At 43.4% G+C, this 15,977-nt stretch overlaps 1 protein-coding gene across 1 annotated transcript in view; it reads right to left on the bottom strand.

The window, feature by feature from the left end:
- LOC118234098 (activin receptor type-2B) overlaps positions 1-15,977 on the bottom strand; it is a 50,187-nt gene that overhangs the window by 11,405 nt on the left and 22,805 nt on the right. Inside the window, exons 2-5 of the mRNA XM_035430419.1 lie at positions 3,588-3,795; positions 1,911-2,020; positions 683-834; positions 197-340 (exon numbers count right to left, since the gene is read on the bottom strand). Coding sequence (XP_035286310.1) covers positions 197-340; positions 683-834; positions 1,911-2,020; positions 3,588-3,795 — 614 coding nt within the window. The remainder of the gene's footprint in view (positions 1-196; positions 341-682; positions 835-1,910; positions 2,021-3,587; positions 3,796-15,977) is intronic.

Below are 15,977 nucleotides of genomic sequence, written 5' to 3' on the forward strand. Positions count from 1 at the left end.
TACGCAAAACTTCAGATCAAAGGACATTTCATTTCACTTGAGGTGATCTCGGCTTTTGAAGATATCAAATGTAAAATCTGTGAAAGATGTGACGGGGAAAGGCAGTGGTAGTTTTTTTTAAATCATTGAGCCATTATTCCATTATTGAGTCGTACAGAGGAAGGCGAAATTCAACCTCAGAAAGGGCGACACTGACCTGAATGGGGAAGACCTTCACGGCTACATATTCGTTCATTAGCTGCGCCTTCCAAACGCAGCCAAAGCGCCCCCTGGCTTTGATCTCCAGCAGCTGCAGGGGCTTCAGACCGACCAGAGGAGATGGAGGAGGCAGGCCAGGGTCCTGAAGAATGAGGGGGGAAGTTTGAGTTTCACCCAGGTGCTCCGACATAAGTCATTTTCACACATGACAGAGCAGGGAGTATTACTACGCTCTCCATCTCAGCCCCTGGGCATTCACAGCATTAGAATAATGTACTGCTGAAGTTCCGCCTGACGCTCAACCACATTAAATCAGACTGAATCAAGACTCCAAACTCGCGTTTCTCCAAATCACCACCAGGGGGAGTGTCAGTTAAAAAGATAAACATGTCCCCCAACCAGCTGTTGTGGTACTGGAGTCAAGATGGCAGCCGGTGGGAGGAGGGGGGCGGGGGGATGGGGCAGACGGGCAGCGGAGACTCACCTCGTTGATGTCCACGTGGCCGTACGGGGGCTTGCGGTGGCGGTACAGCCAGAAGGCGAGCAGGAGGGCCATGGAGAGGACGGAGACGGGGAGGAGGGAGTACACCAGGATGTTGAGCAGAGAGGGCGTGGGGGGAGGGGGCCTGATCTTCACTGCAGAGCACAGCGCAAGAACACCATGTGACTGACTGACCACCGCGACATGCTACACACACACACACACACACACACACACACACACACACAACAGCCAATATCCCAGCTTGGCTTAAACAAACTCACACACACACAGACACACACAACAGCCAATATCTCAGCTTGGCTTAAATAAACTCACACACACACAGACAAAACACACACACACACACACACACGTCTACACAGTCAGACACCCAAGTAAAAAGTCACAACATAAATTGTTTTTTACCTTCTGGTATTTATTTAGTTATGAAAATCACAGCCAGGGGAAAACCTGATGTCAACAAATACGTTTCAAAGAAAATTTCAGGGGAACCGTTTGTCCCTGGAAGTGCTCATTTGAATAAACACCTTGCACCCAAGTGCAAATTTAATCAATGCCCAGGCTTCGGAGCTGCCTGTTCAGTCCACGGCCTGTCATTAGTGCTGAGGTTCGGCATCTGGCACCAAGTCTCCAGCAGACCATCGTGCATACTTCAATCTTACACCAAGGTGGGAATGAGGAGGACACGTGAAGACACTATGAGCTAGACTCTGGTCCAATATGAGCTATAGGACCGGGATATTAAAACTACAGCCATTGTGCGGAGGCATAAATGGGCAAACTGGATTCCATACTGAAAAAGGCATTCTGAAACACACAGAGCTGTGTAAAGTGTCAAAGGGCTCTACTGTCAACCAACTCCACATGCAATTTAGAAGCAACATACACAGGCCCTCCTGCCGAAATAGCTAGAATCATAATTCAGTAAAAGAACAGACCCTTGAGGTGTTTGTGACCAGGCCTGACTTAGAGCTAGATACTCCCCAGAGAGCATTAGGGAACATGACAAGCATAGATGGGTCGAATGGCCTGTCCCCATCAAACACTCACCTTCTTGAATTCTATGGCCCATTCAATCCTAATGATGTATAGTTTCTCGTTAACCTTTATGACTGCAAAACTCATTTCCTCTTTACAAGTGAGGCAGAGGATAAAACCTGGGATGAAGACCAGAGATGAAGACCAGGTGGACTGCAGCAGCTCTCACCTGGAGGACCGCTGACGTCGGGCAGGTGCGTGAAGCGCTCGTTGCAGTAGTTTCCTTCGCAGCAGCAGAAGAACACCTGAGGATTCTCCTCGGTCGCCACACACTCTTGCCTGTCGTCGAGGAAAAGAAAGGTTCAGAAAATCTGACTCGAGAACCAACGGAAGCTGTGAACAGGCCGAAGGATTCCCCAAAGGATTCCGAAACACCCTTCCATACTAAACACACTTATGAGAAGGTGAGATCTGTAAGAACTGTACACAAGACATCCCCAATACCCCATCATCGTCTCCCACCCCACACCCAGAACTTCTGACCTTTTGTGATTCAGCAACAAAAAATAAAATAAAATGAATTATAATAATATGTAGAAAGACCTAATACTGCATAAAAGTTTAATTGTGATCCCAGGCCTATACATATTGGCAACATATATGTGCATGCACACTCAATCTAAAATAAATAGCAGGCAGTCAGAAATGCCCTAGTCCAGAGTCCGCTGATATTTACACTCTCCAGAGTTCTGGTTCATTCTCTCCTTCCATTTCAGTGAGTGCAATACAAATACCAAGCAAACTCTTCATAAGACAAACAGTCAGTATAAGGGAGGATTTAAAGGCATGTTATTTGTCTTTTATCACCAGGTGCCATGTCGCTGATGGAGAATTCAGAGAGCTCCGATTCCTCATCAACATCGCCGCTAGTGACCTGTTATTAAAGCCATGCTTTGACATGTCACTCAGAGCAAAGCCTAGAGACCACCTCTACAGCATTACCATCCACTCCTCCCCTCCCTCACCAATTAATCCTCAACAACACGCCATGGCGATGTCTCAAGACCATCAAAACACAAGCAAAATAAGGTTGCGTGCATAGCGCACTTAATTACTGAGAAAGGGAAAGTCTGAAGGAACAAGGGAAACATTTTAAAAGGCACACAGGTGGATTCTACATAAAAGAAACCCAGAGCAATTTGTTTAATTGAATGCATCAAGCTCTTAGAAGGCTGCCCTACAAGGGCCACCGAATTACCTGCTTGACGTGTCCAAGCAAATACTTTCCATGAGGGTTCAATGGGGGTTCACATTCAGACACCCACCTTACTTTTTGAAGACAGAAACTGTATCGTTTAATGTGTGCGTGGAATTTTAGCTAAGGAATAAAGACCTTGCTGCTCATTAAAGGCAATGTAATGTGCCGTTAGTCGGGTTTTGAATTACACTCTGGCTTTCGGCGGGTCTCTGAGATTGTGGACTGGGAAGGGGGTATTGGGATCATGGACCAGAAGGGCTCAGGTCTTTTTAGGGGGAGCCGAACTCCCCCTGGCTCGCCATAATCCTGCAGGACATTCTTTCTTAATTACTGTGCTAATGTAATGAGTGAGTCAAGCTAGCTCAGGCAAACTCAACGGTTAAGAAATGGTATGACCCATCGTAGGGGTGTTCAAAATTGTAGTACAAGTTTAAATCGGACAGGGCTGGGGAAACAGATTTGAATATTTACCATTAGAATTACTTAGTTTACGTAAAGATTCCAGAAGCCTCCTAATCTTTTGTTTTTACTTCATTCAGGGGGGGTTCAAGCTCAGTTTGGGCGTGGGTGGGGGGTCTGACACACCCTACTGTTATCGTTTAATGACAGCGGCCCAACATCGCGGGGCTCAGAGGCGGCCTTACGAACCGGTCGTAGCAGTTGAAGTCGTCCAGCCAGCAGCCTTTCTTCACCAGCTCGATGGAGCCCGAGCTGTTGCGCCAGGACGCGTAGCAGTGCAGCCGCTTGTCCTTCTCCGCCTCGCAGCGCTCCAGCCCGCTCTGATTGGTCTTCTCGATCTCCCAGTTGGCGTTGTAGAACACACACTCCCTGGTCTCGGCCTCTCCATGGCTTGGTCCTGAAAGCAGAGGGGAGGAAAAGGGAGGAAAGGTCAGACTGGGAGGGGGTGCCAATGACCTACAGGCTCCCCTGGAAAGGAGCACCTTCCTGATATTAGCAGATTCCTGCAGCAGCAGCAGCGCTCACACACGCACACCGGATCAGTGAAAGAGTAACCGGGATCAGGGGTTATTTGCGGGCTGCTGCTGATTAGACTTCCACACTGCAGTCAAGGGCAGGCTTCAAGCGTAACGGCACAGAGGGGGCTAAGATTTCAAATTAGGCGCATCAAAAGGGTCAGTGTTGTGGATTAATAAGTAATTGAGGACAATCTGTGCGAAGGCTCGGGAGCCGCAAGTTTACCAGCTTTTCCGAGGTCACCCGAGGACTCCGAAACGGCCAGAGCGGGGGTGTGCGATTACCGAGCAATTACCGTGACCGAATTAAAAGCGAAGACGGCTACACTGAGCTTCGCAGGAGAATTTCTTTACCGAACACAATCTGCCGGCTCCTCGCCGGCCATCTACAAAGCGGGATCAATAAGCGCCACGTTTACTCTGTCGCAGTATAACACACCGAGTTTTTTTTCTTCTTTTTTTTTTTTCTTTCTCGCTAGTTTCGTTTCCCTCGTTTGATTCAGTGAACGCCAGAGAGCGGCACTTAGCGCGCCAGTGTGGAGTGGTGCAGTAGGAAGCCGTCGGCCCTACTTGCCGGTGCCCTGATTGGGCATCGGTAATCACGGTGCAGTGCACTGATTGCGCTGTCGTGAGATCAGCAGTGCGCTCGTTTGAGCGACAGGCCCGAGGCTGTGAGGCCACGCCCACAGCGCTGAACCGAGCTGCTCTGCCGCGCGTCTCCCTTACGCGACGCATCACGCAAAACACACGTTCATAAATAAACACACGTTCATAAATAAACTGCGGTTAAAAAAACTGCTTCTTCAAAAGCAAAGCCAGTCTTCCCGTGACTCGTTATATTGGCACGTCACGGAGGTTACCCACTGTTTTCAATTTTTATTACTGTACAAAAAACATTTCTCAGAATAAACTGCATCACTGTATAAAATACTTGAATTTCAGTCAGATAAACTAAATGTACGCCTATGGAATGACTATTCTGTTTATTGTTTCAAAGATCACCACACCGTGCGTAGTACGTGATATTTGAACCGAAGCAGCTTCCACAATTAGCTTTTAATTAACTGTCACCGATGTTGCCATCGATGTAAAATATTAAGGTTATAATGATTCAAATGTTGAACCATTAATTGCTCTGGTATACTGCATCCTAACCGTACATGCAACATATCAGAATTATTCATTTAGGCTACCTGGTTTCATGAGGCATGAGAGTTACACAATTATAAAAAGTGTTTCTTATTTCAAATGGGAACAAATGGGTTTTCGTAGTGTAACCGTGTTTCTACAAACAACATCAAGATATTGGAATACATCGGTTTGTACACAGATATACAATATAGGCTATGTCTTTTTACGTTTGCATACATAATCCTAATATAGCTTCTAATAGTTATGGCCTGATATCCTATCCTTACATGCCAGTTAGTAGGCCTATATGCGTATCTCACCAACCACATTCACTGCTCCATTGTCAACCATACTGAGCCATCGCTTGCTTGCATTTCCTCAAAAAAATAAATAAATACAAAATCAGATCTGGGGACTACAAAACAAAATCAACCCAAAACTGACTCAAGCATACTCAAGACTGTTGTCTACCCTCATCTCTTTTCCATTTTTTCCTAAAAGAAATTATGTTTTCCATTTCTGGTCCAACTCAGATTGACAGACACTAGCTGAGGCACTGCAACAAAAGCTCACCTGACACCTTGTGAAAAATAAAGGTTTGATTAAATAAAAAAAAATAAAAAAAGCCTGTTCAAAAATGAATAAATAAATATCAGCAGGCAGGCAGCATTTGGAGAGGGGGGATCAGTGTTTACTATATAGCGCAAATTTGGCAGGGCTTGGTATCACAGATGTTCTCCCAAGTCTGTGCATTACGGTTGCTAGGCAATAGGAAATGTGGGGAGTCTTGCTGACAGCCCGTCCCTAAGACAAAGCCCTTCTTCCCAGTCTCTCCCTCCCTCTCACTCGCGTACACATGCAAGCACACACACATACATTCATATGCGTGTGTGCGCAACGCACAGACATTTTTTCTAAATTGCGAAGCTTAACATACAATCTAGATTAATTTGCCCAGAGCTATTAGAATCCAGACAACCAATCAAAGCACCACAAACTGCTAACACTACCTCAAAAGTTCGTTTTGTTTGACTATCAAATTCAAAACGCTGAATTACTATGAACAGTGCTGTGAAAACTGACTAGACCATAGGGGAAAAAAAAGTTTGCTCGAGTACAAAGAAGCAATTTGTTATAGGAAGATTTCAAAAAAATAATTTCTACAGCTGCTTTTTTGGATAGCCTAATTGCAAGAGTAAAATTTTAACCATGATTAGGACCATTCACAAAAACATAAAAATATCAAATCAAAGAAAAACACTTCAAAAGACTGCATATTTAGAGGGGAGAGAAAGACAGCCAATTCAGTAGGCTAACACTGTAAACAGCAGTGAAATCCCTTGGGCAAATGCGTGGGCGGTCTCAAAAGCAGCTGATTCGGATTCTGGCACTGGATCAGCAGTGATTAACAAATACACATCACAGTAGACTGTGATCACACAAACCATCCCAACTATCAGAGGTTCAATGGATTTAAACGTCAATGTAAATGCAATCTTTAACTTCAAAAAGGGGTGATGGGGGGGGGGGGCATGGTAAGGAAAGCACATGCAGGGTCAGTACCAAATTCAATCCAATCCACCCAACAGTAAACGTCGCCAGACAAATTCTACAAACAAAATGATTATCAAATGAATGAATAGATTCATATTTTCGCTTCATGGAAAATTTTAAAAGACAATTCAGGAGTACTTATTTTACAGCAGTAAAACAGCTTAATTTCAGGGGAACTATTGCTTTGTTTCACTGTAATGAGCCTCTCACTCTGGGGGTCCACGTAATTGCAATTTAACACTGCAATGTGACCATATATTTCCCAGATCATTACCCCTCTATCCGGGGCCAAGGGCTTCGACAGACACTTCTGTGCACGATGGCTTCGAGGACGTGCTCTTCACAAGGCTACAGAGCTCTGCTGATGGGCTTTGTCTCTCCGCACCGCGCGCGGTACCGGCTAATGGCAGCAGTGTATGGGCGACGGCCTCCGTGGAAACATCATGAGACGCGCCACAGGGGAGGAGAAAAGCCTGGAGCTCATTACATGCCTCACAGACGGTGTGGTCTCCCCGAAAGTTCAGGAGGAAACCTCAGAACACGGCTGAGGCGCTCCGCACAGGGGCGGAGGCTTGTGATTACGGTCGGAGCCGCCAACCCCAGTGTCTGGGCCCCACCCGCCCAAAAATGTGGTTGGAGGGGGAAGAAAAAAAAAAAAACTTGTTTTTTGTGGCCTCCGAGCCAAGCTGACATACAGAGGCAGGAAAGGGACTCCGACTTTCCCCAGCCTGGGTTTCAGCCATCTGTGTGGTAACATCTCACTCTCTTTGCAAACCACCAATACCACAAGGTTCAGAAGCCTGTGCAAACGGTAGGTTCACTACCAACACAACAGGACACAGGGTGCCTGCATGAACCCCGTGTAATTTGTCAACTCACCGATGTGTGAAGTGAAACTTCTAAAAGGTATAGGCTAATAAAGGCAACAAATTCACAGAATACTGGGTCCACACTGCACTCTAGGACACATGAGGACATATGAAATTCAAAAATGCACCAATACTTTGTATCATATACACATAAAGCAAACTGAGATAATGAGAGAACCTGATGTGAGATTGTGCAATTAAACCAATTAAACCCTCCCATTTGTACATCTCTTCTGTACAAATCTATCCCAGGCGGACCGTGTCTGATAAATCTGAAATGAGTGAAAGCGAGGCTTTAAAAAGTTCTCTCAAGCCGCTCCACACAGCACCGCGCTATCTTGGACTGATCACAGACAGACAAGCTTGTGCATACAAGCTGTCACTTTAAAGACTTTCGGTTTGGCACGGTTTCATCAAACCACTTCTAAAGGCTTTGTGTTCCCTGCCGTGTGCATGATGAATTGCTCCAAGACAACGGTTACAAGCCGGTATGTGTTTTAACATGGGTGCGGCAGAGAGCCAAACGTCACCCACCCCAAGACTGAATTTGTAGAACAAAACTGCCTTGAGGGAAACCAAGTTGTCAAATAGCCTACATACCTAATTGTCAGAATACCTAAAAAGATCACTTCATAATATGATACATGACAACAAATAATGGGTCCACGGATTCAACTGTGTTGGCCAAGTTGATGACAGCAGCAACATTCAGTGCTGGCTCATTACATTACATGCATTTAGCAAACACTCTTATCTAGTGCAACTCATATTATATCCATTTATAAAGTTGGATATTTACTGAAGCAAGTCAGGCCAAGTACACTGCTCAGGGTAAAACAATAACCCTTAGATTGGATTCTGCACTCTTTGGGTAACTAGTTACTCAATACTATACTACATTCACACCCCAGAAGATAAGCTAATCATTCCTCATTCCAAATAGCCTAACTGAAAAGGGGGCAGCCATTTCACTCCAGAACAGGGACTGACCAATCGTTAACTACTCTGGGCAGGGAGTACACAGCTCATGCTATATGCTTAAACCACCATCAGTTTTGGTCTGCTGCAGATGCACTGAGATTAAAACACCAAGTCTTACACACAGCCACATGCATAGGGTCCCTGCATCCCAAGGTCTGTGCCCAATACGATCAGCCAAGAGCAAGTTAAAGTCTCCATTTCGAAAGGAATAACTTAATTCTTGATCTGCTGAACCACTCAAGCTGGCTGTGCATCAAATTCCTGCTATCAAGAGACAAGATTACTCAAATTTGTTTTTTCAGATGTGTTTAATGAGGGCAACTTGCACAGAACTAGAAAATCACATCGAATACAAAATAAGCAAGCTCAAATACTAATAATAGCCCAGCTGAAGACTAGGAACAGAGATGAAAACAACAACAGAACTTCAGCTACTGAACAGGACTACCTTGAGTAAGCAATGTGCAACACGGTAACTATAAATAAAATTAAAATAGTGTGGTATGAATTCTTTATAAATGGCCCAATATATAGGCTTTGACTTGCACTAATACCTCAGGTATGAATGCTGGAACACTACCTGGTCCCCATTAGACTCATATAAAGTCTGTTGGAGTTTAATTAACACTGGACATTTTAGTGTGTATCAGTGCATATACATTTTGTGACCAGAATAATCATATTTCTTATTCAAATGTTTTATAGGAAATTTTCAGCAATTTATATATAGGCTATGCACATGCATCCAGGGACACTAAACATTACTCATGTAAGAGCCAGAGCAGTACTTTAAAAAGAAACATTTTCGAGCCCACAATTTAAAAGAGGTAATGGGCACAAAAAGACTGTGAGCAACATTACAACTATAATTAAAATAATGCAGCAGCACATGCCTAGGAAGAGAATGCAGGCACTTAATCTCAAAGGCACACGAAGAATTGCCAGCACTTCAACACATACCAAATTTTAACATGATATTTATTTTTTATTTTCAATTCTGAGCTATATATAATGGTCTGTGTGCATCATTAGAATAAAAAAGGTCTTTCATCCACAATGCCAGCCAAAGAATGATAGAGAATGCAGTCTGACCCAGTAATGACACCGCCTGTTTTGTAGGCCAGTCCAGTCTGAATCAAGCAAGTGGTCCATTGTGCAGGAGAAATGGTTCTATTCAGCACAAAGGCATTGTATCACTGAACACTGCCACAGGAAGACAGCGGACTTCATGAATGGCCCGATTTGGCTTTTCACTGCGTCTGATGAGCTTCTGGGGACACTGCGCGGCAGCGCTGGTCGAGGTTTAGGCTTCCGCTTTTCCTCTGAGAGTGAAATTTAAATGTAGTACTTCAGACAAATTTATTACATTTTGTTATCCTCTCAGAATCACAGACTGTAACGACAAATGTTCTGACTGTTCTGAAGGAAGTAGTCCCTTGTCTAAGGGAAGCCATTTTATTTCGCAGAAAAGCTTCAGTGTTCAACTAGTTATGACTAGCCTACATGCCACTCAACTTCCTCTGGCGAAAGAAAAGATGTTACAGGGGAATGGTGGCTCTTCTTTGTGTGTGAGTGTGAGTGTGAGTGTGTGTGTGTGTGTGTGTGTGGGGGGGGGGGGGGGGGGGGGGTCGGGTTACAGTAAGCCCCATAAGGCTTTTGGTTTTACCATGTAGGACATTACAGCAGTTTTTATAGATAGTCCTCCATTTCAGGGCACCACCCTGATTGGATTCACATGGACATGGATTCACAAGTGTTTCTGATTAGTGAGGTGTGTTCAATTGCTTCTTCAGAGCAGGTATGAGAGAGCTACTAGTATCTAGTCTTGACTCTAGACTTTTGATTGCCCTTGAAGTCTGTTACTGCTGTTTTTCAACACAAGGACCACAGTTGTGCCAATGAAAGTCAGGAAAGCCACAATGAGGCTGAGAAATAAGAAAAAAGTCAGTTGGAGACATAGGCCAAACCTTAGAACCGAAATCAACTGTTTGGTACATCATTAAGAAGAAAGAGAGCACTTGTGAGCTCAGTAATCATGAAGGGCTTGGAAGAAGACCTGTACAGTTGATCACAGATGGATTCTCACCATAATGAATAAAAACCCCCCAACATGTGTCTGACAGATCAGAAACACTCTTCAGGGCAGGTGTGGATGTGCAAGTGACTACTGTCCGCAAAAGACATCATGAACAGAACTACAGCGGCTACACTGCAAGATGCAAACCAGGTTACAGTTTGTCAAAAAGCACCTAAAAGAGCCTGCAGAGTTCTGGAAACGGGTCTTGTGGACAGATGAGACCAAGATTTGCCAAAAGGAACTTCCTAACATCCGAAAAATTCCCCTCAACTGTGAAACATGGGGTTTAATAGTTTGCCTAAATTAGCATAAAAACCACAAACCATAACAGGTTTGCAGTTTTCATGCTAATTTAGGCAAACTATTAAACTCTACCAGGAAACATCAAATAAGTTCACACAGACATACAAATGGCACCTATTCACAACAAAGTGAATTCTTTGATCTTAGTCCTTTGGCTTTAAAGCCGTATTTTATCTGTGAGTTCAGTTAAAATGTACACTGATAAAATAGCCTACATTACGCAGTACAGGGAATAATCGGTACTGCTGATTATTCCCTGTACCACGTAAATATTCTGTCACCATGCCTATATATTCTGCCACTGAATTTTTCTGCCGTCTACGCATTATTTCTTTCTGTTCAGAAGTAGTAAACGTAAAATGGAAAAACCAGTGTAAAGTCACTTAAAGGGGTATGCACCATGGCATAGCATCAAGCAAAGTCTGAAATTCTGCAGGAAAAACACACAACTGACCTTCCAAAATGTGTTATATCTGAATATCCCACAAATTCCCGACTGGGTAAAGATCTGCCTACTGAGAAAGCCATGGCGTGGCCCTCAAACCACTGGGCAACTGCTTGTGTTTTGTACTTTTCGTGCTCTCGCGCATTCGGACGCATAAAAGGAGTACTGTATGAGTTGTCAAACGCCAACTCATTCTCCTCAACACACTACGCACTTACGAGCACCAGGAACTACGCACTGATATGGTTTGTATGCTACTGCTTTCGATGCAGCATCATGTGTGATCTGGCTTTAAAGCAACAGGGCCGCTTGACAGCGGGTTATCCTTTCCGTTGTGGCTAAAATTAGCTGGCTGAAATCAAATTACGTCTTGGACCATTTGATACAGCAGATGAGATCCCTTGCACACACATGGCGATGCGGCTTAGTTCAGCTGGTGTGAAGGTTAATGATTTTACAGTTCAGACACAACTTAACGGTTTAAGATGGCTGGTGATGGCAGCGGTCCAGGATTTTATTTTAGTAGGCCACATAGCTGGGGTCTGTCAACATTCCATATTTGGCTTTGAAAAGCATTGAAAAAAAGATGAAGAAAGGGTAGGAAGTATTCTGAAGGCGACATCTAGCACACATGTGCACATCCATGCACATGCGTGCACACTCACACACACACACACACACACACCTATGCACTCACATGCACGGAATCCCCCAATTTGTGAAGCACGACTGGGACCGAGTGGCTGGCCCACTCATGCTGGCCAGTGACTAAAGCCTGATTACCTGCAGCCAACAGCTAAGGAGATCGAGCTGCTCAGTGGTTACTGCATAGCACATGCTGCAGGGCACGTCCTGCTGTGAGCTCAAGAGCGAGAGAGAGAGAGTAAGAGAGAGCATGAGAGCGAGAGAGAGCAAGATAGAGCAAGAGAGAGAGAGAGTGAGAAAGAAAGCGAGAGATAGAGCGAGAAAGAGAGCGAGAGAGAGAGAGAGCGAGAGTGTGTATGGGTTACGATTTAAATATTAAAAATAGAACAGACAACTCCTATGTACTCCTGTGCAATTAACAAATCTAAATTAATCAAAGATAAAAATCAGTATAAACTCATGAATATGCATGTTCCCTAATTACTGACAAAATGTCTCTTGCTTTAAGGGAGATCCAGGTTCGGCATTACAATACAAAGCGAAGCAAGGGTTTGGTTAAAAAGAATATTCAAGCAAAGCTCAGTAAAAAAAAAAGTCATGATTTTGAATTCTGATTATTCATAAACTGATAGTCCACATTTACAAAATATTACCACTATTAGCCAATAACCAACATAAACATGTCTAGGTGACAATCATATTTACAACAGTAAATTTAAATGAGTGAGTGAATACTGCATTGCTGTAGCCACGAAAACTTTGAACTGAAACTAGAAACCTATTTTATATGTCAAGTAGCAACGTTTAAGTGTCGTTTCAATTGGTGATGTCACTGGACCAGCCAGCGCTGTGGCTGGAACGTTGTGTGCCGTACATCCAAATCTCCAGAGAAACGGTGTATACATTTTCACTGGGTTAAATAAATAATAAGACAAGGCACTCAGGCACTAATGCAGACAGCAGGCTTGCGTACAGAGCAAATGGGCACAGTGTGAAATGAAAAAAATAAAAAACCTTAATCCCAGCTCTTTAGACTGCATGGTTTAGCTCCCATATACGCATTTCTGACGGTTTTTAAAATCACTTTGAGAAGGGAAGGGGCAGAGCTAGTTCTACACAGCTCATGCATGTAGTGGAGAGCTAAGCTATGCTCAACATGCACATATCAAAAGAGCTTTAAGCGCTATGATTTTCATTTAGGCTATAGCAAGTCTCGGGGTGATCCAGGCTGACAGAGCTTTAGACTCTGGAGAGGCATAAGGAAGTCGGAGGAAAAAAAATAAAAAATAAATAAAATTTCATTCTCAAAAATGATTTTCATTCTCATTTTACATCCAGCCATAGAGATGCAATGCCGTAAATGTCATGCTGTTGCTAAAGTAAACTATCACTGTTTGCAAAGACAAGATGCTGCAAATAGCCTAATGCTTGAAAAGGTGAAGTCTACTATAGTTGAGAATGAACTGGGAAATCCTGAACATCTGGAACTGGTCACCCAACAACCTTTCTAACCCATTTAGTTACCTGTGAGAAAGGTTCATTAGCATACTGTTCTCTAAAGGCTTGCATCTTTCAAGAATCAGAACCTCATACATCACAATGAATATTGATGAAGTTGCAGTCTACAGGGTATGACATCCTGAATTAATAAAACATGACTCTCAATGCACACTAACCTTCAGAGCCATTGAAACTTGCAGCAAATTAAGTTGGACAAATTTCCAATGCAGAAATAGAAGCCCTCCTAACTGACAATGAAGAAAGATGGAGGGCCTGCCTTTTCGCTGTCTTCCATATTCTTCTGACCGTTTTAGCCATGCATTTCAGGAAATTATCCGCTTTAGACACATTACCTCACTGTGCACAGTGACAACCGCTGACATTCTGACAAAAGCAATTATGTCATGTGGACCACTCTATTCAAGTCGAAAGATGATCTCAAAAGGCGTTTTACTTTGAATCTGAACCACTGTCAAAGTGTTAAAGACCCCCTACAGTGATTTCAGTATTTATATCAGAATTTTCTCTGTGATATTTCCATTCATTTTTCTTCTTTTTTTGTAACAAGTTTCAAATTCATGTTAGATAAAATTGCTTTGGAGGCAATCAGAGAATCTTACATCTGGAAGGAATGACATTCAACTATTCTAAACGAACATGAGACATATCTATAGGTGTTGTTACAAAGACCTTATCTGAGAGTTTTCTAACAAATAAACAGAGGTGGAAAGTCCAGAGGTCAAAAAGTAGAAGTCCCGCCATGTGTTTTCTTCCACCTATGAACTCAGCCTGCTGATTCCACTGGTTAGTTCTACCGCCTGGCTGAAGAATTGTGCTAATTGGCAAATACAGGTGACTGGAACAAAATAGGCTACTGGGGAGTTGGGAGAACCTTACCTTTCTGAACCTGGACACGATAAACTACATGAACAGCTGTGGCTCCAGCACAGGCGTCCTCATATGTGCCCCATTTCAGAGAGCAACTTAATACACGTTAATAAACTTAATATTGATAAACCTGAAAAGATGACTGACAAAAACAGTGTTACTCATTGCTGGATCTTAACTAGAGAGGGAGGGGTCTTCAAACTATTTCATTAACCATCACATTCTTATTAACATTCAACATTTAAACATTTATTATTAAATAATAACATTAACCTTCAGTGATACAGAAAGACTGCTCACTGGTGTATATTTGTGGAATGGTTTCAGTGGGAGATGGAGAGAGGGCATGTATGACAAGCTAAGCACTTGCATTTGTTTATTTATCACGTTAGTAAAGGCAAAGTGAGGTCTTCAGTCACATCACATTTAATAGCCTACATTTGTAAGAATGTCTCTTCAATTTGTACACAAAGACTTGAATGCTGAATGTCAACCGTTTTACTGTTTGAAAGAGACATTAACACTGTGGAGTCACAATGTCAGGACTGTCAAGGTTTTTTTCTCATGTACAGCCAACTGCAACCTCCATTCCAGTAGTCAGCTAGTCCAGGGACATACAGACATACAATCATATTCTGGTCTCCTGATAGAATAGAATAATAATTATTCTTGGGGGAGGGGGGGGGGGGGGTCATCACACAACTCAATTGATGAGTCATGGAACCGTGTATTTTTTTTTTGTTCATCAAACTTTCATGAGCTGAACTTCATGACAGATGTCATGAAGTTCAGCTCCACATATTTGGCTAGGGAGAATGCACATAATTTCTGTGAATAGACCATATTCATAAGCCAAACATGACCGCTTCATAAGCATTACAAAACCATTTATGAAGCACTTATGTTAGTATGAGGTGTTGTGTAACCACGGAAGTAGACAGTGACAAAGGCATGACATACCAAGGTGTAAGCACCTAGCCTACTTGCGGTTTCATACTATGTAGTCGCTTATGAAGGGGTTACACAAAACTCTTATGATGGGTGATTCACAGAAAGCGCTGCTGAACACTGAAGTACCACACAGAGAAAGCTCAACTACTCTTTCACACTTGCAATCCTTCAAAAACCGAATTCCGATTTGCAGATACAAAAATATGCCTTTCCCAGGAACAGTGCAAAATAAAGATACAAGTCCTCAACAATTAGGAATAGGAATTGCTGTTTTTCAGAACAGTGGTTTCTCGCCAGGAAAATTGCCTGTTTTCTTGTTTGAAATCTAACACCACATAAGGTGTCATACAGGACAGCGAATATCCAAAGTGGCATTAACTGTGGCTGCTGCTTATCCAACAACAGAAAGACACTTACTACAAAGAAACCTCACTGCTCGATTGAGACCGGCAGGCAGACTCTTAGCTGCGAGGATCCATGCTGGGCATGTGATCGCAAAGCACCTCAGTGCCAGATTTCCATTTACACTGTCGCTATCTACCTTCAGAGGCACTTCCTGACACTGGGGCCGCCACAGATTCCTATTCCTATAAGAACGTGGTGCTGCAGGAACATTTTAAGAGATGGTGTAAAGGGGCCATATGCTCAAATTTAAAACAGGAGTACACCCTCTTCTGCCCCCCCCCCACTCTACTCCACATCACCAGCCCTCTGTTTGCA

This window comes from Anguilla anguilla, chromosome 8, assembly GCF_013347855.1.
Source record: "Anguilla anguilla isolate fAngAng1 chromosome 8, fAngAng1.pri, whole genome shotgun sequence".
NCBI classification, from domain to species: Eukaryota; Metazoa; Chordata; class Actinopteri; order Anguilliformes; family Anguillidae; genus Anguilla; species Anguilla anguilla.